At 43.0% G+C, this 19,306-nt stretch overlaps 1 protein-coding gene across 2 annotated transcripts in view; it reads left to right on the top strand.

The window, feature by feature from the left end:
- Positions 1–19,306, top strand: part of LOC120833561 (E3 ubiquitin-protein ligase SH3RF3) — a 64,288-nt gene that overhangs the window by 32,666 nt on the left and 12,316 nt on the right. Inside the window, exons 2-6 of one of the 2 annotated variants that reach the window (XM_040200749.2) lie at positions 7,261–7,536; positions 9,245–9,340; positions 14,764–15,072; positions 16,419–16,534; positions 19,033–19,203. In XM_040200749.2, the coding sequence (XP_040056683.2) occupies positions 7,261–7,536; positions 9,245–9,340; positions 14,764–15,072; positions 16,419–16,534; positions 19,033–19,203 (968 nt within the window). The remainder of the gene's footprint in view (positions 1–7,260; positions 7,537–9,244; positions 9,341–14,763; positions 15,073–16,418; positions 16,535–19,032; positions 19,204–19,306) is intronic. The other variant, XM_040200750.2, reaches the window with a different exon arrangement.

Genomic DNA, 19,306 nt, shown 5'->3' with positions numbered 1-19,306 from the left:
TGCAATGCGGTGCACGCTTCACGCTCCAGGAACAGCAGCTTTATCTGGTTCACTGCAGTGGCCTCGTCCCCCGTCAGATCTGTGTCTCCTTCCCCTTCGAGGAGCAACGCCAGGGATGGGTTGCCAGTTATAGCCGTTGGACGCTTGTTAAGGGCAGAGAGCTCCAGTGACTCCTGACCCCCCGGACCAAATCACAGTGTAGGGGGGGGGGCAATACAGAGCACTGTTCTTCAGTTCCTGGTGTGATACACCTTGAACGGATTTCCGCAATAGCTCAGTTTTTCATTTTTCAATTCGGGAAAACAACTTTAAATGAAATAATGACCTGAGGTGAAGACGGAGGAAGGGTTTGGTGTCTGAGTCGGGAGTATTTAATGGGGCTCGCAGTCACAACTCAACCTTTTATTTTTGTATTGGTCACAGCGGCGCTAAGGCCGACCGAGCAATAAAGCCTCAATCTCCCACAATATTGCCTGGACCTCTGCAACAGCCACCTCCATTTCACACACCATGCCTTTTGTCCTTTCCGATTTGAGGTGTCCTCAAATTCTGTCTTACAAATAAATCCATAGATATATCCACATATGCATTGTCAACCAAGTGTTGTTGTAATGTGTTGGAGTGAATTGCAGATGCTTGTTGAAGGAGTTACAGCAAAGCAAATGTGGCTTTCAATGCTCAAACTGCCTAAGATATTCTTTGCAGACTTTTATGTAAACCTCTGGACCAGACACTTGCTCTTTGACCTTTGTAGTAGCTAGAGTGTCGTGGGCTGACGGGCAACTTAATCTCAAGTTGAGTGATTTAGTGGAGGTCAAGGGAATGGCACGTGAGAGAATCTGGTAGCCGTTGTGACATTTCTGCAGGATGCAAGATTGATGAACCAGCATCTCCTGAGCATGATGCAACTGTTGTATCAGAAGTTTCCATGTTTTTAATTTGGAGCCAGTAAATATGATGACGCTGGGGATGAGGGCACATGCAGTGAGGTATTTATTGTTCTCGGTTTATATGCTCTAGCAATTATAATAAGGGGTATATGGGGACGTCATTACAGCAGTAAATCGAACTTTGTAGAAGCTTAAAAAATCTCCCAATTTTACAACTTTAATAATGGATCTTTATATAACAAATACTTTTTTTATTATTCAGCTGTCAGTAACCAATAATTATTTTAAAAATAATGAAGTTATAATGAATAATAAAGTTGAAAGTGTTAGATGTGTGTTAGAAGTTTTTATTAGGGGTGTCAATATAAATTAATTAATCCATGCGATTAATTAATGTCGAGATTAATGCGACAAAATATTTTAACGTAGTTATAGTTAACGTACCTTTGTTTACTTACGGAAAAAAACCAGAAGTTGACCCGAGAAACGAAACGGACGCTAGCTGCAGTCAGTTACATTGGAGAAAGCAAGACGGTAGAAGATGGAGAGAGCTTTTTGCATTGGATGTAAAACAAACAGATGTGCGGCATGCAGCGGAGAACTGTGCAGAGGAATTCCTCCAGGTGTAAAAAACAGAAGGGGGGTGAGTGGCAAACGGATCACTTAAAGCACCGCTATGCTAAGCTAGCTGGAGAGAGTTGCTGGTTCAACATGTCTAAAGTACACGTTTTCTAAAGTGATTACTCATTACATGTAAGATTTAGTCTTTAGAAGAAAAACAAACATTCATCTAAAACAAAATTGTAACAACAACATTCATTAATCGAGATTAATGAATTTCAAAATGTGCGATTAATTAGATAATTATTTTTAATCTATTGACAGTCCTAGTTGTTATTCAAAGAAAAACCGTTCCGTCTGAGAGTCTAGTATCATAGGCAAAGACTGATGCGACAATGGAGATGACACAGTCTTTATTATAGCTCAACGTATAATAATATAAGGTGAGAATATGATGTTGATACTTTGAGACAGAATTACTTAATAATTGCATCATGACATTCTGCAAGCTCTGTGTGAAACTTGAAATATGTAAGAAATGAATGAATCTAGCTTTTTAGGTAGTGACAGGCACAAACACGCAGGACATACAGGACAGCAGAGCTGTATCGTGTGATTGAACGACCACTAACCATAATTAGCTAACGTGTTTGGTCCACGTGTTTTTCCCCTGGCATGTCTCTCACAACCAGATCTCCTTTCACTTAAAGGCTTCATTGAGGCTTCCGTTTCTTCCACATCGTGCATGTTAACATGAGGTTGGTGCCCAACGAGACGGAGTGGAATAGCTGTGTCTCTGGGCGCGGAGCAGTAATTGAGCGGCAGCAGTGCTGTCGGCTGTGGGTGTTATTAACGTCGTTGTTAGCTCACAGCAAACACACAATCACACTGTTCAGAAACAATGAAAGTGGGCAAATTGTTTTACTCACAAGTCGTCTGTGGTTTTCGGCCACGAAGATGCGCATGCAGGGGATCGGCGTTGCAGTCAGCTATGTCCCCACTAAGCCGAATAAGAGCAGTGAGGGAGGCGTCAACAGGAAAGTTTGAGTGGCCGCGATCACGATGCCCTAACACCTCGGCCACTCGAAAAATATGATTGATAGGCAGTTTACTGACGATGTGAGATTTTGCGTGGATAGACACAGAGGTGCACGCACTCACTCACACACTCGATCACGGACGCAGTCATGGAAGAATGACCACAATTGCATGATTACCCTGGAGGAGATAATAAATAGGGTTTAGTACCAATGGACCATAGTGAATGTATTGGTAGCCAGCTTTGCTGTCAAAAGCTGTCATGTACTGGAGGTAGGTGTGGAATGCATGTTTTTTGATCTTAATTAGTCAGAGGACGATAATTTGAATCTCAAATTTTTCAATTTCATTTTGTTTAAATTGTTAGCGAAAAAGAATCCATTATGGAATCAATACTGAAACTCAAGTGGTTTAAAATTGTTCTATAAGGTCCACATCATTGATCCACCCATGTTTGGTAAGCCCTTGTGTGTGTGTCTGCGTGTGTGTGTGCGTGTGCCTTAGGCTGATTGTTGAACAGAGCAGTCAGTCCCATGTTGGTCAAGTCGCCTTCCTGTACCTGCTGGTAACACACACACACACACACACACACACACACACACATACTGACAACTGTGAACAGATGGGAGTCTCAGTCGTGGTTGATTGGGGGACTTGTGTGTTTGTGTGAATATCCCTACGGGCAGGGGAGACACACAAGCACACACACAGACACAAGCCTTCTGTGCATTACAGAAATCCAACAACACTAATTAGTGCACCCCAGGGGTGAGAGTGCACATTAAAAAAAGGTGTCTGTGTGTGTGTGTGTGTGTGTGTGTGTGTGTGTGTGTGTGTGTGTGTGTGTGTGTGTGTGTGTGTGTTCTGGCTAAGGATAATACCATACCACTGACAGGTACAACACCAATAATCTCCTTCCTTTTTTCACACATTAAATGACTCTTCTGGGTAGATTCATTTCTATTCTCACGTTGCTGGCAGCCCAGCAGGAAGACAGCGGTGAATCTGAAGGTAATGACACACATGGCGGTTATCTCACAGCCGGTGATGGATTTAAAAATCTCCGGCAATGGGCTGATTATTTCCTAGGCAGCAAAACCAGATATGAAATCTGTGTCTACACAACGCAACCATTCATTGTCTCCTCAGTTTCTTCATTCATTGTTGATGGAATTATGTTTCCTATTCGACTTATAGTGACACCACAGTAAAATGTACAAGAAATAGATAAATCACGAGTTTCATTTGAACTCTGAAGGTAAACCAGGTGTACCAAGTTAGATTGCATCTGAAAAAAAAAAGTTCTTTAGGCCTTGCTCTGCAACAAGCAAATGTTCAAGGATAAGACTTAGTTAATCCATTCATAAAATGGTTCATCAATGGACTTTTATTCCTGACTGCAAATTCAAAGTTAAAACTATGACACTGTATATACGTATAAGAACATACAGTAGAGTTGTGTAGGTGTATGTATGCATTATGTTTGTACAATCAGATGTTTACGTAAGCTACACAAGAACAACCCGTTTTTTTGTTTTGTCTTTGGCTGTGAAGGAGAAGTTACAGAAATGTTATCAGCTCCTGCCAAATTATCTGCGTGAATTTTACAGTGACTTTGGGTCCATTTGCAAACATGCTGCCGTGTTGCCAGAAAATGTATAGAGCAAAGTGCATGAGCTCTTACAATAATATGAAGACAACACAGGTAAAAAAAACAACACTGCCACAAGCAGCTGTAACAAAAGAGGGAGGCGGAAGAGAAAGGAAAGTGGACGGCTGCATTTTTCATTCCAACGTGTCTTTGAAGTTCCACTATGTCGTCTCGCCTGACATTCAAAGTCGAGTAGTTTCATGTTTTACTTACATTTGAAGAGCCAAACCTCCGCGAAGGTGCCAGCACGTCTTGTCGGAATAATTTACATTTTAGCCTAGAAGACAAATGTTTGAGTTTACAACTTGAGGGCTGAAGTCCTTTAATAATTCTTTTGAAGTACCGTGTGTTTGTTTGGTGAGGAGGGATACCATTAAAGGTTAAAAGCTGCTGTCAGGAACCAGAAAACCCGCTAATTTTGCAGATTACAGCTGCATCAGACAGTGTGACCCAGGCAGACCCGGTTCTGGCACGATCCCGCAAAGCGCCAGCATTTCTTACAACGATGTTCGTGCATGTAAATGTGACTTTTATGACAAAGGGTTTCCAGGGAATCAAACTTCCATTCGCACGTCTCTTTTACTCCTTCAACTCTGTATTTTTCTTTCTCCTTTTGCCATCCGTCTTTCATCTCAAAGCCTGAAACCGGATGTATGGAGACTATTACAGATTAACGGTTTTAAAATGAGATGGTTGACAATGACCCAGAGTAGACTTACTCACAGCGTAGAGATATCTTATCTTCAGAAGGTTAAATGCATCCAAGACATGTTGAAATCTAATGGCTCAAACCTACTTGGGAGGTGGTTCGGAGGTGATTTGAGACTCATTCGAGCCAGATGTTGAAAAGATCGAAATGCATCCGTGTCTCCAAGACTCACACATAAACTAGACTACTCCCACTCTCACTGGTGAAGGAGAGCGTTGCTCCTCACGGGGGGGGGAGCGGTCTAGAGCCTATAGGGACAATAAAACATTTGTCTCAGGCTAATCAATACAAAGCAATCTTTAATGTGTTTGCGTTTCTTCTTAGCTTTAATTGTTACCCGTTAAATGTTACACTGCTAAGATGAGAAGGTGTTTCTCACGCATCTGTAAGAGCTAGCAGACTTCTCCAGCTACGTTACCACCCGCTGGACTGGAGGAAAAGTGCTTTTGGGAAACTGCAGGCGGATTGTAATGGGAGTTGTGATCTGGCCAACGGAGACGCGTATGCGGCTTTGGGGATTAAATCGCATCTAGATTTTTAGGGATTCAAGACACCACCTAAAAAAAGGAGTGTGTTTCCTCGTATTGCATCAACACTGATCCCGGTAAAGTCACACGGTGCAGCCTTGGGCCTCTTAGTGTGTGTGTGTATAAAGAGAGTGTGTATGCGTGTCGGAAAGCATGTGTGTATTAGTGTTATAAACATCTTCTTTGGGAGGAAAATAAGTTGTTTCCCTTTAACGCATTTTACCGTTATGTGCTGCTGTTTGTTTATCCAGATCTTCTTCCAGATGAACTCGGTTTTAAAAGCTGACTCCTTCAAGAACACGTTCAGTATGTTAAGCGTGTGTCCAACGCCACACTGTTCGTTTGGGGTTGTGTGGTGGAGAATGTCAATGTGTCACTAGTGCAATAGAAATGGGCTTTTGTGTACTTTTATCTTGTCAATTTGTGGCTTTTATTCATCATCCGTCCCATCGATTGATTTAACTGCGCAAATCCCCTCAATAACTTTTTATTATGCAAGTTTTTGTTCCTAGCGCGACATGTTGCTCGATGTCAGAGCCTCCAGAGTTCAATGAAAATGTGATTTAAACTCCTTAGGCAGGATTTGCCTTCATAAAAAGACAAAAAGTCAATTGAAGGATGGGATATGCTTTTATGTGCTTGGAACCTCACAAAATAGTACAACTTAATTTAATAGAATGGCGGCTAGTTAATTTTAACGATTGCAGTTAAGTAAAGCTTCTTTCTGTGGACGTCACAGCCTGCAAAGCTCGACAGCCCTGCTGCACCCAGTCACTGTCCCGAGGCAATAATTGGACCGTTGGGGGTCAGCCAAGTGAAAGTTGATCAATAACGCTTGTGTTGTTGATACAACTTTAGCAAGAATTAAATCAAACGTTAGCACTATTTTCTGTGCGAGTGTGACATCACGCAAAACTTTGCTTTGTGTTGTGTGTGTGTGGATCATCTGTCCTGAGTGCAGCAAAGACGCGATTCGGATGAAAGTCTAGGGAGAGACGTGTGACGCTGGCCACAAAGTATCCGTGCTCTGCACCGTCTCCGGGGCCGACGGTTTACCACAAATTGGATTTTTCACTCGTTTTAAGTTTTTGTTTTACTTTATTTTCTTCTCCTCCAAATGGATCAGCTGATCTTTGTACCTTCATTCAAACAGCAAGAGGAGACATGAGAAGAAAGGAGAGCAATGTCGATGGACCCTTACAACACATTTAGTATTGTGACATAACAGATTTGTTCCGGCCTTGGAACAAAAGGCGCACTTTTCCCGTATTACAGGGAATATAATGGAACTTCGGTTCAATGTAAATTCAGGAAATTGTCAGCCTCAAGGCCTGTGAGTCGTCTGGCATCGTTTCAACGTCTCGTCCTTACGTGGAGCTGAACCACAGAAGAATGTTCTCATCTCACGGAGGCCCTATTCTCTGGTGAAGGACGTGAGCGCTGTGACCATGTGGCTCCGACCTTTTGTGGCTGGTTTTGTGTTAACGAGGACATGGGACTTGCACAGGTTAGGTTGTAGATACGATAACGATGTTCACGTTTTAGAATGTTTCCCTGTAGCTATTTTTTAGAAACATATTTTCTTCTTCTTCTTTTTAACCCTCCCAAACCTTCTACGACCACTTATTTTGCCTCCTTTATCGGGGGATCTCAGCGCCCGAGTTGGGAACCAATGCAAACCAGCAATGACAGAAGCTCTTCGCCGTCCTCCCGCTGGACGCACACCAGGATGAAAGTTATCCCTTGCAGGGTTTGAGATGCATCAAGAATGCCGCTTCAAGTCGGCACATCACGCCGCTCCTCGACCATCGTGAGGAACGTGCGGACTGTTTCGATGCATGTCAGTCCTTTAACAGTATGCTTTCAATGTGTGTGTTTTTCCAGAACATCCCAGCACTGCCTTGCGGCAAAGCCCTCTACACCTACGAAGGAAAAGAACCGGGCGATCTCCAATTCTCCAAGGGCGACATCATCATCCTGCGACGCAAGGTGGACGACAACTGGTACCACGGCGAGCTCAGCGGTCGCCACGGCTTTTTGCCCGCTAGTTACATCCAGCTGCTGCGACCCCTGAGCCAGACTCCGCCCCAGGGCAAAGCGCTGTACGACTTTGAAGTCAAGGATAAAGACCAGGACAAAGACTGTCTGGCCTTCAGCAAGGTAACAGGCACACACTGACATGTGCTACACACACACACACACACACACACACCTGAGGTGTTTTCATACAAATATAGAACAGACATATTATGTGTTGCGTGTTTGGCCTCATGGATGATTCAGTGTGAAGTGATCAGAGCGATGGCTGAATTTACAGCAGCATAAATATCGCAGTGGAGGACGACGCTCATCTGTGGTGTTAAAGGTTCAATGTGGGCCACTACTCATTTATTACGGCTGACTCTACTCTTCATGTCGGTTCTAGGATTTGAACTTCATGCAGGTCAAAAGTAAACGCTTTTAGCTATATTTTAGTTTTATTCCAATTTTTTCTGCTTTTTAGATAAAGTAATGTGATCAAACTCCACATTTAAAGCAATGGGAGTTCACAATTAAAAATTACAGTATAAAGAAATGATAAAAACTGATACTGGAAGCCCTCTGAGAAATAATAGATCATTTTAACAGAATATGTAAAGTGTAAATTGGGAAGTACCAGAAAAACGGTATGTTTCTGTGGCTGTTAGTAGATCCTAATGCTCCTGCTGGTGTCTCTCTCCGTTTGAATCGGTCATCAGGTCCCCTCTGGTTTTTGAAAAAAGACATTTAAAAATGTCAGACTTGAATCGGTATTCTCTGGGTCAAAGATCACCTGAAACATCGACCCCATGTGAAAAAACTTCTCTACAACAGCACCATGGAAGGGACAGACGAGATGACGGAAGACACCGTGTCTCCAGATCGGGTTCTGTGTAAACAGACATTTCTATTCCTCGTATTATTCGCTCCTCGTTTTGCTCCTGCTGATACTCAGACTCATTTGTGCTCGGCACATCCATCCGCTCTGTCTCGGCACTCTCCTTGTGTGGCTGTGGAGAGAGAAAGGTTATTTAATTAGGGCGTACTATACTCTTCACCGCAAGGTGCACGCAGAGCATTTTCATACACAAATTTTCATCACAAACACTCCGTATTAGCAAATAATGAAAAGACATTCAAAGTTCACATCATATGCGCATTTCAGGGCGAAAAACAAATCAACAGCTTAATGTTTGAAGATTACGCCAAAGCTATACACACCCACGCTGAGGAGCGTGGCCCCCCGCGGCGCCCCCTCGTGTGCGCGTGTTGTCGTGCAGAAACCGGCACTTGTGATGTTTTGGGGGGTTTTTTTTTTTTCTCATGGGAGAAATAAATGTGACTAACACACAACAGAAGTTTGAAAGCATCATCTCTGCCGGCCCTGATGGTCCGACCGAGCCCCCTCGTGTTCGTCAGAGGAACAGAGGGAGGAACGCTTTGATGATGGAGCGCGTGGCTACGTGTGCGTGTGTGTGTGTGTGTGTGTGTGTGTGTGTGTGCTGTGAACGAAGACCATTATATGTTTCCGTTTGCGTCGGGTACAATACCGCTCGGATTATTAAATGGTGAAAACGAAGGCATATGAAATGAAGAAAGAAACGTATGTGCTTACAATTCAAAGTCAATGAGCTACAACATCCAACAACACAATTTTTATTTTATCTTTGGCTTCATTCCCTGATTGAGCAAAGTTTTGGCCGCATATTGCAAGGGTTGACCAGTGAGATTTATTTCATCCCTTCATTTTACTTTGTTGATTTTAAACCCCCCCAATGACTAAATTAACCAAAAAGCTATGATTTGGACCAACAATGTGTGAAGTCTCACTCATTTCCCCTCTCTCCAGGATGAGGTACTGACAGTAATCAGGCGAGTGGACGAGAACTGGGCAGAAGGCATGCTGGGAGACAAGATTGGCATCTTCCCCATTCTCTATGTGGAGGTAAACCCACAGATTCACACTAAACATTCACACATAACGGGCTATTACAGAGATGCAACAGCGGTGTTCCAGGAGAACGCCACCATTACGGTGTTGTTGTTTATCACACTGCTGCTTTTGAGAGCGGAGCCGTAAAAACGCGTCTTCTCTCTTGGTGAAATTAGTCGGCCTGCAGGTTTGTTTTTGCGGGACGATACATTTCTATCAGTTTGACGATGTCCTTTGAAAATTGCGACAAAACAAAAAGCGAGACGGGATGATACCGTAATTGCCAAATAATCAATTTAATGCCCCATGGTTTCAAACAAGCTTTAGTTCAAGGATATTGTCTGTTTGTTTTGTTTGTTATGTTTTATCAAAAGTGCTTCTATTGCGTTTGATTCTACCTGAGCTGAGACGGGGACACGTGGAGCTTTGTTCTGGGGTCAAGATGTAACACAGGAGATAAATGGATAACACTGTTTTCAAGTCCTTCAGTGTCTCAGAAATACCGACTGAGCACCATGTGCTCCCTGATTTGGCTTTCATATGAAAGTTTAATATAAGACATCTAATTGAACTCAAATAGCACTGTGTGTTCTTTCTTCTCCGTCAAACATGGAGCTTGGATGTTAATCAGCAGTGAGGTTCCACATGATGTTTCCGTGTGCGGACGGGTTATTATTTCTAAAGAAATGCTAAGCCAAAAAAATGTAAATCGCCCCAGATATATAAATTGCATTATAAATGCAGTTTGAAACCTGCCAGAAGGGGGATTTTTCTTTCAGGGAATTCCTTAAAGAAAAAGTATAAACCCCATAACACCATAAACATGTTACCTAGTGCAAAGGTGCCTGTCAAGGCTCACATTTAGTTTAATCTTTGTGCAAAAATAAAGGAAATCACAATTTGCTCTGCATTACATTAAAGGCTTTTAAGCTTGTGGTAAACAGACATTGGGGGCATTCTAGAAAGATGCGTTTCCTTCTTTCTTGCTGTCTTTTTTTTTCCTTTTAATCGCCACAAATTTGTAAAAATGCTGACTCTTAGATGGTCTATCGGACGTTAAATGATGAAACGTCCGATAGATGGCTCACTCATAACCGTGAGGTCCAGATCTAGTACACGGTGTATACTAAGTGCTGTAGAGAAGATCGTTACGTACGGTGAGAAAGGCCGAGGCTGATGTCATGACTCTTCCTTCATGCCACATGCATTTTATTGCTTTTGACATCCCCATCTTTTGATGCTCATCCACAGAGCTCTAATTTGTGTGTTTTCGCCATCCCGTAATCACGCTGCCTCCTCGAAACACACGCGTCTCTCACCCCCCCCCCGGGTTTGCTGCGTGCATGGGACTCCCGGCCACCCGATCATATCGCTGAAATTAGCTGTTTGACCAAACGGCTCTCTTAGGTGATGAGGATTAAGCCGCTGGCCGAGAGAGAGAAACACACACAGGCTCACAGGGGGAGCGGGGGGCCATTAGATAGAGATGCATCAATAATTTAGAGCTCTCCATCACTCTGACACAGCAGGGGTACGGGGGCATGTTGTGTGTGTGTGTGTGTGTGTGTGTGTGTGCGTGTGTGTGTGTGGGGGGGGGGGTGAATGCAGCCGGAGCTTAATGAGGGAGGCCCAGCTGGACTTCTGCTGATCTGTGCTGGTCCCTGTGGATATAAAGTACCTCTTCTATCTGTCGTCTATTGAATGCACGCTGCTTGGGTTACTATCTGGATACGTAGATCAGGGATGGAGGAGGAGGGGTGTCGGAGGGGTTTGGATGGTAGGGATGCCAGCAATATAGTTCAATTTGCATGAGAAGCGTGGGAACTCATTGGCGGTCACCGCTTTTCAAAAACCGAGCGGTGGGGACGGTGGCTCCATGTGGCCAAAGGCCGCAGAGGAACAAACCAAGACGTCCCGTTGCCATAAAGCATCTGCACGTGGCTAAAACACAGGACAGATGTTTATTATACTATGAGGAAGACTTTACAACGCAGAAAAGTCTGAAACTGAAACATGACTTTCCCCTGTCCCTCGGTAATCAGAAGAAGAGTTTAACAGAAGTAAAAAAAGTACAATTATAAGTCAACACCACAGAGTAAAGTGAAGGAGGGATGATGTCGTGCCCTCGGGTGGATCTGATGTCAGCTTAGATGAGTTTAAACTGAGCGTGGATGAGTTTGAGCAGATCCAAGGCTGATCCGATGGCAACAGGTGGACAGACTTAGCATGATCATGTCTCCTTCTCTTTCTTTTTGCCTGTTTCATTTTATGCATCTTACTGTCTCTCTCTGCAGTCGGAAGAAGGGCCGCTGTGTGAATGTGTGTGTGTGTGCGCGTGTGTGTGTGTGTGTGTGTGTGTGTGTGTGCGCGTGTGTGTGCATGTGTGTGTGTGGGTGCCTGAGCATGTATGTATCCTGCTGGCTTACCCCTTTCGCAGTGCAGGTATCAGCTCATCAGCTCAAGTCTTAGTATTAGCTGGAGACAAGACGCACCCTTCAAGAGACACACAGCAGAGACAGCTCAACACAGAGTAGATGACCTTGGAGATTCACTTCAGCCAAAAGCACAGAGAATTAGCTCTTTCAACCACCTCTCTCTCTCTCACACACACACACAGACACACTATACTGCAGCGTGCCCTGGCACTACAGCGGTGGAAGTTAGAGAGGACCCGATAAAGCAGTCCTCGGTGGGATTGTGTTTGTTTGCATGTGGAGGCACAAACTTTTATTCAAGGGTGAAAGTTGCTTGATTGGTTGCAATGTACTGTGTTATGGAGGTACACAAGTGTGTTGCCTCGCTGACCTTCTTATGTAAGCGTGTGTGTGTGTGTATGTGTGTGTGTGTGTGTGTGTGTGTGTCTTCCGTGCCCTTAAGAAGCAAACTGAGTTGTTTCTGGAGCATCCATCCATCATGCTTATTAGCATATGATCTGGCTTTGATTAGCATATCTATTAATATGGAAATGCGAAATCACCAACATTGAGCCCAGCCGGGTCGATGCTGTACTTACAAACACACACTCACACACAGTAAGAAACACTCAACATTGTCTCCAGGGATTGTTTAGGAGTTTGTGGTTACGCTAAGCAGACATGATTGCGATGTAAATTTCTTAGAGGGCTGAATCTGACGATTTTGTCTGTAATATTTCCCTCATTTTCTTATTGATAGCCTGTGAATTAAAGACCAAGTTAAACGACTTGCATTGTCTTATTGACCGTGGCTTGCATGATGTCACAGAGGTTACACCGAGAAGGATTCAGTCAATTAACACGTACTGAAGGTGTAATATTTGCCTCCCATGTTTGCACTCACGCTGTCGAGAGTGTGCTGAGCGCTGCACGCCGTGTGTAATGATATATTGCAGACTATCACGGAGGCATTTCTGAGAAATTAATTTCCCTTTGGTGTTGATGCGGTATGCAAATAGCGCCACGAGAAACGTTCTCGGATTGTAACCGTAAATACATTATATTTGCATATAACGTCTCACATAGCCTCAGCTGTAATATCAAATTAAGTTTAAACATAAAGGCTTTTAACATTTTATTTTAATTTGTCAGCATCACTCTGCCCGATTGATGCTCTGGGACAAATGTCAACAAGCCTTACAGAGACTGCTGCTGAGCTCACAACCCCCCCCCCCCCCCCCCCCCCACCCCTCCCACCCCTCCCACCCCACCACCCACCACCATCTCAGCAGAGCCAGAGATAAACATCACGGAGGAACATGAGCGCATAAAAGAAAAAGGAAAAACTGCCTGGAAACCTCACCAAATGGCACTACTGAATGACGTACGAGCGGAGGTGGCGGTGCAAGCTGCAGGTGGGTCGGTAGCATTGAGAAGCAGTGTGAGTGATTTAATCAGCGGCAGCCTGCTCTTGTGCTCCCCCCGAACAACTGCAAAGCGCGATAATTAAACTAAAGAAAAAAAGCAAAAAAAAAATACTTCGCCATAATGTTGTGATAGCTCACATATATGGAGCATCCATCCTCACTTTTTTTGTGGCACTTTGATGAACGTGTCAGCTCTATGGGTAGCTAATATGGTTTATGGCTAATATGGTTCACAGTAATGGCAGCTGGTAGTGATAGAACTGACTGCCTATACATTTCTTGCGGCAGGTGGTGAGAAATAAATGAATGTCTCAGGGATTACAGACCATACATGATCAGCATAGATTAAGAAAGCCCTAAAGACACATTTTACACAAAGCTGCTCAGATAATTTAATAATAAAAATATAAAAAGACGTATTTATATGAAACCTACAACACTGGATTTGATAAGTGAAATGGTTAATCTGACGCCAGGGAAAACAGACGGAAACATGTCTAACTTTCTGTTTTTACTCATAACTCATCAATCCCAACCAACAGATGCATTTTCTGCTCTGCCAAAAGTTTCAAAATCTTCAACTAATTATTGCACAATGAAATTCAGCAAAACTTTGCAAATCTCATTAAAAACAACCAGAGGAAAATACAGCAACAGAATGCTCCATGGTACCTTAAACCATGAGGTTATTCCTCCAAAATGTCTGATGAAAAAAAAAAAAACACACACCCACTTAAAATACAGAGCTGTGAGCAGGTCATTAGAAATATACCATGTACTCTGAGCTAGAAGGAATGTTTACTTCTTGCATTTGTTTGGCAAAGTAAAACAAATATGAGACTGTAATCACCCAGTCCGGACATGCTAGTAGAATTGTTGCTAAATGCTCATTGTGCTCCTCATTAGAAAAGGGTCAAATGGTTGAAACCATATTAGTTTTGTTGGATGTGCACCACTGCACAAATCATCCCTGTGTTGCATGATCCTTAAGATCATTAAGAGAGACTCTTTTTTCTTTTGTGGAGAAGATCACATTACACATTTGTTTAGCTTGTGCTATTGTGCAAAAAGAGTTTCTGCCGCTGATGACAACGAGGTGGGCTCAGTTCATAGTGATGGAGTAACAGGCCGATTGGCAAGCATAGTGAATGTGTTGTGTGGAGGTGCGTGTGTGTGTGTGTCTCAAGGATTCACTGAATTGTTAAATGAAGGATTTAAATTTGGCAGAAGATCGGGTCAATAGTGTAACTTACTTTTCGTTCTTAAATTCTCAAAAAGAGAAACCTTCTTGGAGAACCATCAAACCCTCCTCTGTCCTGATGTGGGGAAAAAAGTAAGTTTCAATCCCAAGAATGAAAGGGGATGAAAGAAAGGACCATCCATCCTTCGGTTGTGTTGTGCGTTGAGTGTGTAGAGCGAAGCTCGCTGGAACAGCTGCTGCAAGTGATGATTTTTTCTGCTGCTGGCTTTGGAAAGAACAAGTGGGGAGACGTATGGATGTGAACCACAGAGGACCTAAATAAAACATCTGAACCTCTTCCTCTCTCCTCTTGTCCTCCCCTCGTCTTCCGTCTCCCTCCTCCTCTCCTCTCAGTTGAACGAAACGGCCAAGCAGTTGATGGAGATGGACAAGGCCGCGCCAACAAACGCGCCGGGTCCGAGCTCCGAGCCAGCCCCGCTGGGCCCCTGCTCCCCTGGCCCCTCCCCCAGGGCTTCCCCGTCCAATGGAAACGGCTCCAGCCATCGGAGAGGCGAGGGGAAGAAGAACGCCAAGAAGAGGCATTCGTTCTCCGCGCTGTCCGTCAGCCAGAGGGCCGCCCAGCTCAACAACAGGCACAGCATGGAGATCTCCCACCCGGTCCTCATCAGCTCGTCCGACCCCAGAGCCGCTGCACGCATCCAGGTGCACGCACAGACACACGTGCACACACTTGGAGTTGGAGTCATGTGATGCAGTGGTAGTAATTTGATCCTAAAATAGAGAAGTAGAGATACTTACATTTGAAATAAAGAAACAGTGTGTAGGATGTTGTCAGGAATGGAATAATTAATAAAAAAATAATTATTGTGATTTTTGTTTCCTTAAAAACTGTTAATATCTAAATATGTAGTGAGAACTGGTTACAGAGCCGGCAGTTAATACTTCATTTATTTAATTTTATTGCGCGATAAAGGGATTACAACATAAGTCCAGACAAGCATATGAAGATGCAAACAGCTAAGGAGATTACGCCAAGTAAGACAAAGACAAGCCGCTCATTTTAATTGGACAAAAAAAACATTTAAATAGTGTAACATTTTTATTGATGGGTTTGAGAGAACAACCACTGTTTCCAGATCGGGCCATTCCCGTTTGCATATCGGCCACTGTAGTTTTCCCATGTGGGAGAAGTTTTAATGTTAGCTGGATGTGCCAAATCCTACACACAGTCAACAAGCTACGGAAAAACCCACAATGGAACCCAAACATTTTGGATTGCTGTAGAATTTGTGGAAATAGACTTACAGATAAAGTCGGAAAATATAAGTCGACCTTGCACATTTTTTGGTAATACCTTAATATACCTATTTATCCAATAGGTAACCGTCCGAATACATTGCATTACATGTCATTTAGCTGAGGCTTTTATCCAAAGCGACTTACAATAAGTGCATTTCAACTATTAGGATACAAACTCAGAAGAAGTGCAATTCCATCAAATACGCCAATTTACAACTTGCTGTAGATAAGAGCCATTACAATTTAAGTGCTACAATTTGTTTAGTGTCTCAAAGCAGCCTCACACTTAGTTATTACTACAATTACAAATATTATTACAATGTATTACACGCCAACAGTGATCAACTGATATAGCACATTATCTGAAGTAAACTATTATCAGCCAATGTTTTATTTCTTGACCTTACAAGTACACATATACAGTATCTCTGCAAGTCAGACTTCGCTGTGGCTTTTTTTTTCCTCACTCAAGATTTTATTAACTTATTCCCCAATCACCTGTTCTGACAGTTCTACGTTACTAACAGCATTCCCTTTTTTGACAGCCGGAGACTGGAGACACATTGCTTTTACATTTATTGCCTTTGTTGCATTCACACCTGGTGAATTGGTTTTTCAATCATACCCAGGAAGAATGCTGCAAAAAAAAAAAAAAACGAAATGGCTGCTGGCACATATTACAAACAGTGACTTTTTAAAAACGGAAACCACTCGTTCTGTAACATGTTTATCTTCCTGCGCGTCTGTAGGATGCGTCTCACCCGGGTCCCTCCCCCTCGTTGGCAGGGGTACTGGTGCCACCCAAAGTGGCATCCATAACCTCCGAGCTGCTGGCCCATGCCAAAGTTCAGCTGCCGCTCAACATGTGAGTACACCTCAGGGTGCCATCAGCTCCCCCACCTGCAACTGGGTTTTTTTTTTATTGCCTCCTTACTTCCAAACAGCCGGCCTCTTTTCAAACAGAGTGGATATTCGCCTGAGATCCAAACATGATTTCAGAACCTAGCCCTCCTGGCAGCGATAAAAATATTTCCTCTTTTGTGCCCAGAGTTATTGGCCGTGTTCCACCACCTCTGCAACCACATTTACTCCTCCACTGGTCAAGGATCAAATCCCCCTCAGAAAGGAAAAATACAGTCACACACCATTCGCTCTGTTGTGTGATGCTTTTGTTGTCCATCAGTATTTTATTTTTATTATCAATGCCACAACAAGGCTTTGTCATTACTCACACTATGCATGCACAATATAGTGCAGCCTGTTCTGTATGCCTTTCTATTGAAAATAAAAACTCAACATCAAACAATAAGGCGCTTAGTCCTTACTGACAAATGCAGTGCAGGATATATCTTCATATTCAATTCATAATATATGTAGCGATTTTTTTTTTTTTTACATTATTTGATGGGAGATAAGGATGACAGGGTAGAAACTGAAAAGTGGATGTTGGGATCACATCATAGGCCTATTAAACCTTCCAGGCTTCATCAGGAAACTCCTTGTTTTAACTGCTTTGTCTCAATTTGCCAAAACTTGCAGACAATATCAGCAAGTATTACAGTTGATGGGTTATATGTCTATATATATATTCACTTAAATTACTTCACAGTCATTTTCTTTCTTGAAATAGGACCTCAGTAGTCACGTCGAGATGGTTGGTAAGGCGCCAACCCTCAGCAAAGGTGTTCTATAATTTACCTTGTAATCAATCTAGCAGGTAACTGCCAAAAAAATACGGGTAAGGTGAGGGTGTGTTTGTGCTACTGGACATCCTAGTGTGGAACAATGTGAGTTTTAGACCTTGAAAGGGCTTATTTTTGGAAGGCGAGGATATTTGGTCAGTAATTGCTTTTTCCAAGGTTAGTATTAGGTTTGCAGTTTTGGAAAAGGTCCTGGCTTTTTTTTATTATCTGCTGTCTGGCCTGCAGGAAGCAAGTCAAATCCAGCGTCATTGTCAGCTTTAATAATATCACCTTCCGGGTAGGGCTAGGTAGACACACACACACACAATTAATACACATGCACACATATACGTCCGGAATAGGTTTGTTCTGCTGATGAGGTTGGACACTTCCACCTTGACCTGGCATCTATTCCTGTTGCCATGGGGAGACGGGAGATGGTCCCCACATCTGTTACCATGGCAATGGGGAGGCAGCCCATATAGGGCGTGTTTACTCTGTGGCCTTATCGTCTTCTCCCGAAGTCTGCAGCTACGAACCACGCGTTTCTCATTCATATATTACCATAGATGGAACACACCATACTCAACACATGCAAACATTGACATATATTAAGACGCATAAGTATCACATTAATAGTCTTTCCTGTTAGTGGGCAGGTAAACAAAGACATACTGATAACACATTGATGGTATAGCACATCATTTACTTGGGAGTAATCATTCGGTCAGCCTCTGTTGGTCACATGACTAAAAATGACTAGAATTTTTATTAGTAATATAATAAATCCCAGGCTGCAATATTAATGCAGTCGTACATCTTGTATTTGATGAGTCAGCCAATTCCGATTCTGAAAATGGGTTGTAGTCCGTCGTTTATCGGCATGCAATATACCCCAAATACCCTTTAATTCTAGTTAACAAAATTGGTCTTAATAAAGATTGTAGTAATAGTAGAACATATTTAATTTCCATACTAGAATATCTCCAAAGGCCTCATTTTTGTTCATGCAAACCTGGTCATTATATTGAGTTGTTTGGGTAAAAACTGTTTAAAAAAAATAACTATTTAATCAAGATTGTCTTCCTTTTAGATGCTATGTAAGCTCCCGTATTTACAGTTGCCACCTACAGTTGCTTTCCGAATCTGGAGGAAACTGATGGTACACGGTCGGCGGCCCAACCTCAGCGGTTCCTCTTTTTGGACGGATAAAAATCCTGTTGTAAATCAAACTGTGGTTTTGTGGTTTCATGAAGCACGTCAGCTCTTATCCTTGCGTCCAGTGCTCTGAAAATTTTAATTCAACAACTAATAATAAGAGGTGTAATAATACACACTTGTTAAGACTCTCTTTTTTTATTTTAATGAATTCTTGTAATCCCTTAAATTGTTTGTTGATGACTAAATATGGAAACTGTGGAGCTATTTGCTCTCTGATTGAAGTAAGAGAGCATTGAAATTTGGTGGTCTCTCCTCCCTTCTTAACACACTGACAGAAATGTCTACTGTTTTGTTAAATGATTAATTTGCAAATGTACATTCATGTGTTTATTCCCACAGTTATTTACATTTGTAATGGAAATCCACATGAAACATAATTGGTTTTTGCTTGACAGTTTCTCCAGATTTCCTGCTGACTTAACAAACATTCTGGAATGTGACCGTTGCCTTTGTTCCACAGATACCTGGCTTTATACGCCTACAAGCCCCAGAAGGCTGACGAGCTCGAGCTTAGGAAAGGAGAGATGTATCGGGTGACAGAGAAGTGTCAAGACGGCTGGTTCAAAGGAACCTCGCTGAGAACTGCAGCCTCTGGTGTCTTCCCGGGAAACTACGTCACCCCGGTGTCCAGGTCAGTGAGCTCAGGCTCGATCATCGGGACCATGGAGAGTTTTTGTGGGGAGTGTGGGGGGGGGGGGGGGGGTCTCCCTGGGAACATTGCAGCACCCAGATAG

The sequence above is a fragment of the Gasterosteus aculeatus genome, chromosome 16 (assembly GCF_964276395.1).
Source record: "Gasterosteus aculeatus chromosome 16, fGasAcu3.hap1.1, whole genome shotgun sequence".
Lineage (NCBI taxonomy): Eukaryota > Metazoa > Chordata > Actinopteri > Perciformes > Gasterosteidae > Gasterosteus > Gasterosteus aculeatus.
Note: the sequence above shows the minus strand (reverse complement) of the source record. Positions and strands in the feature narration are given on the sequence as shown.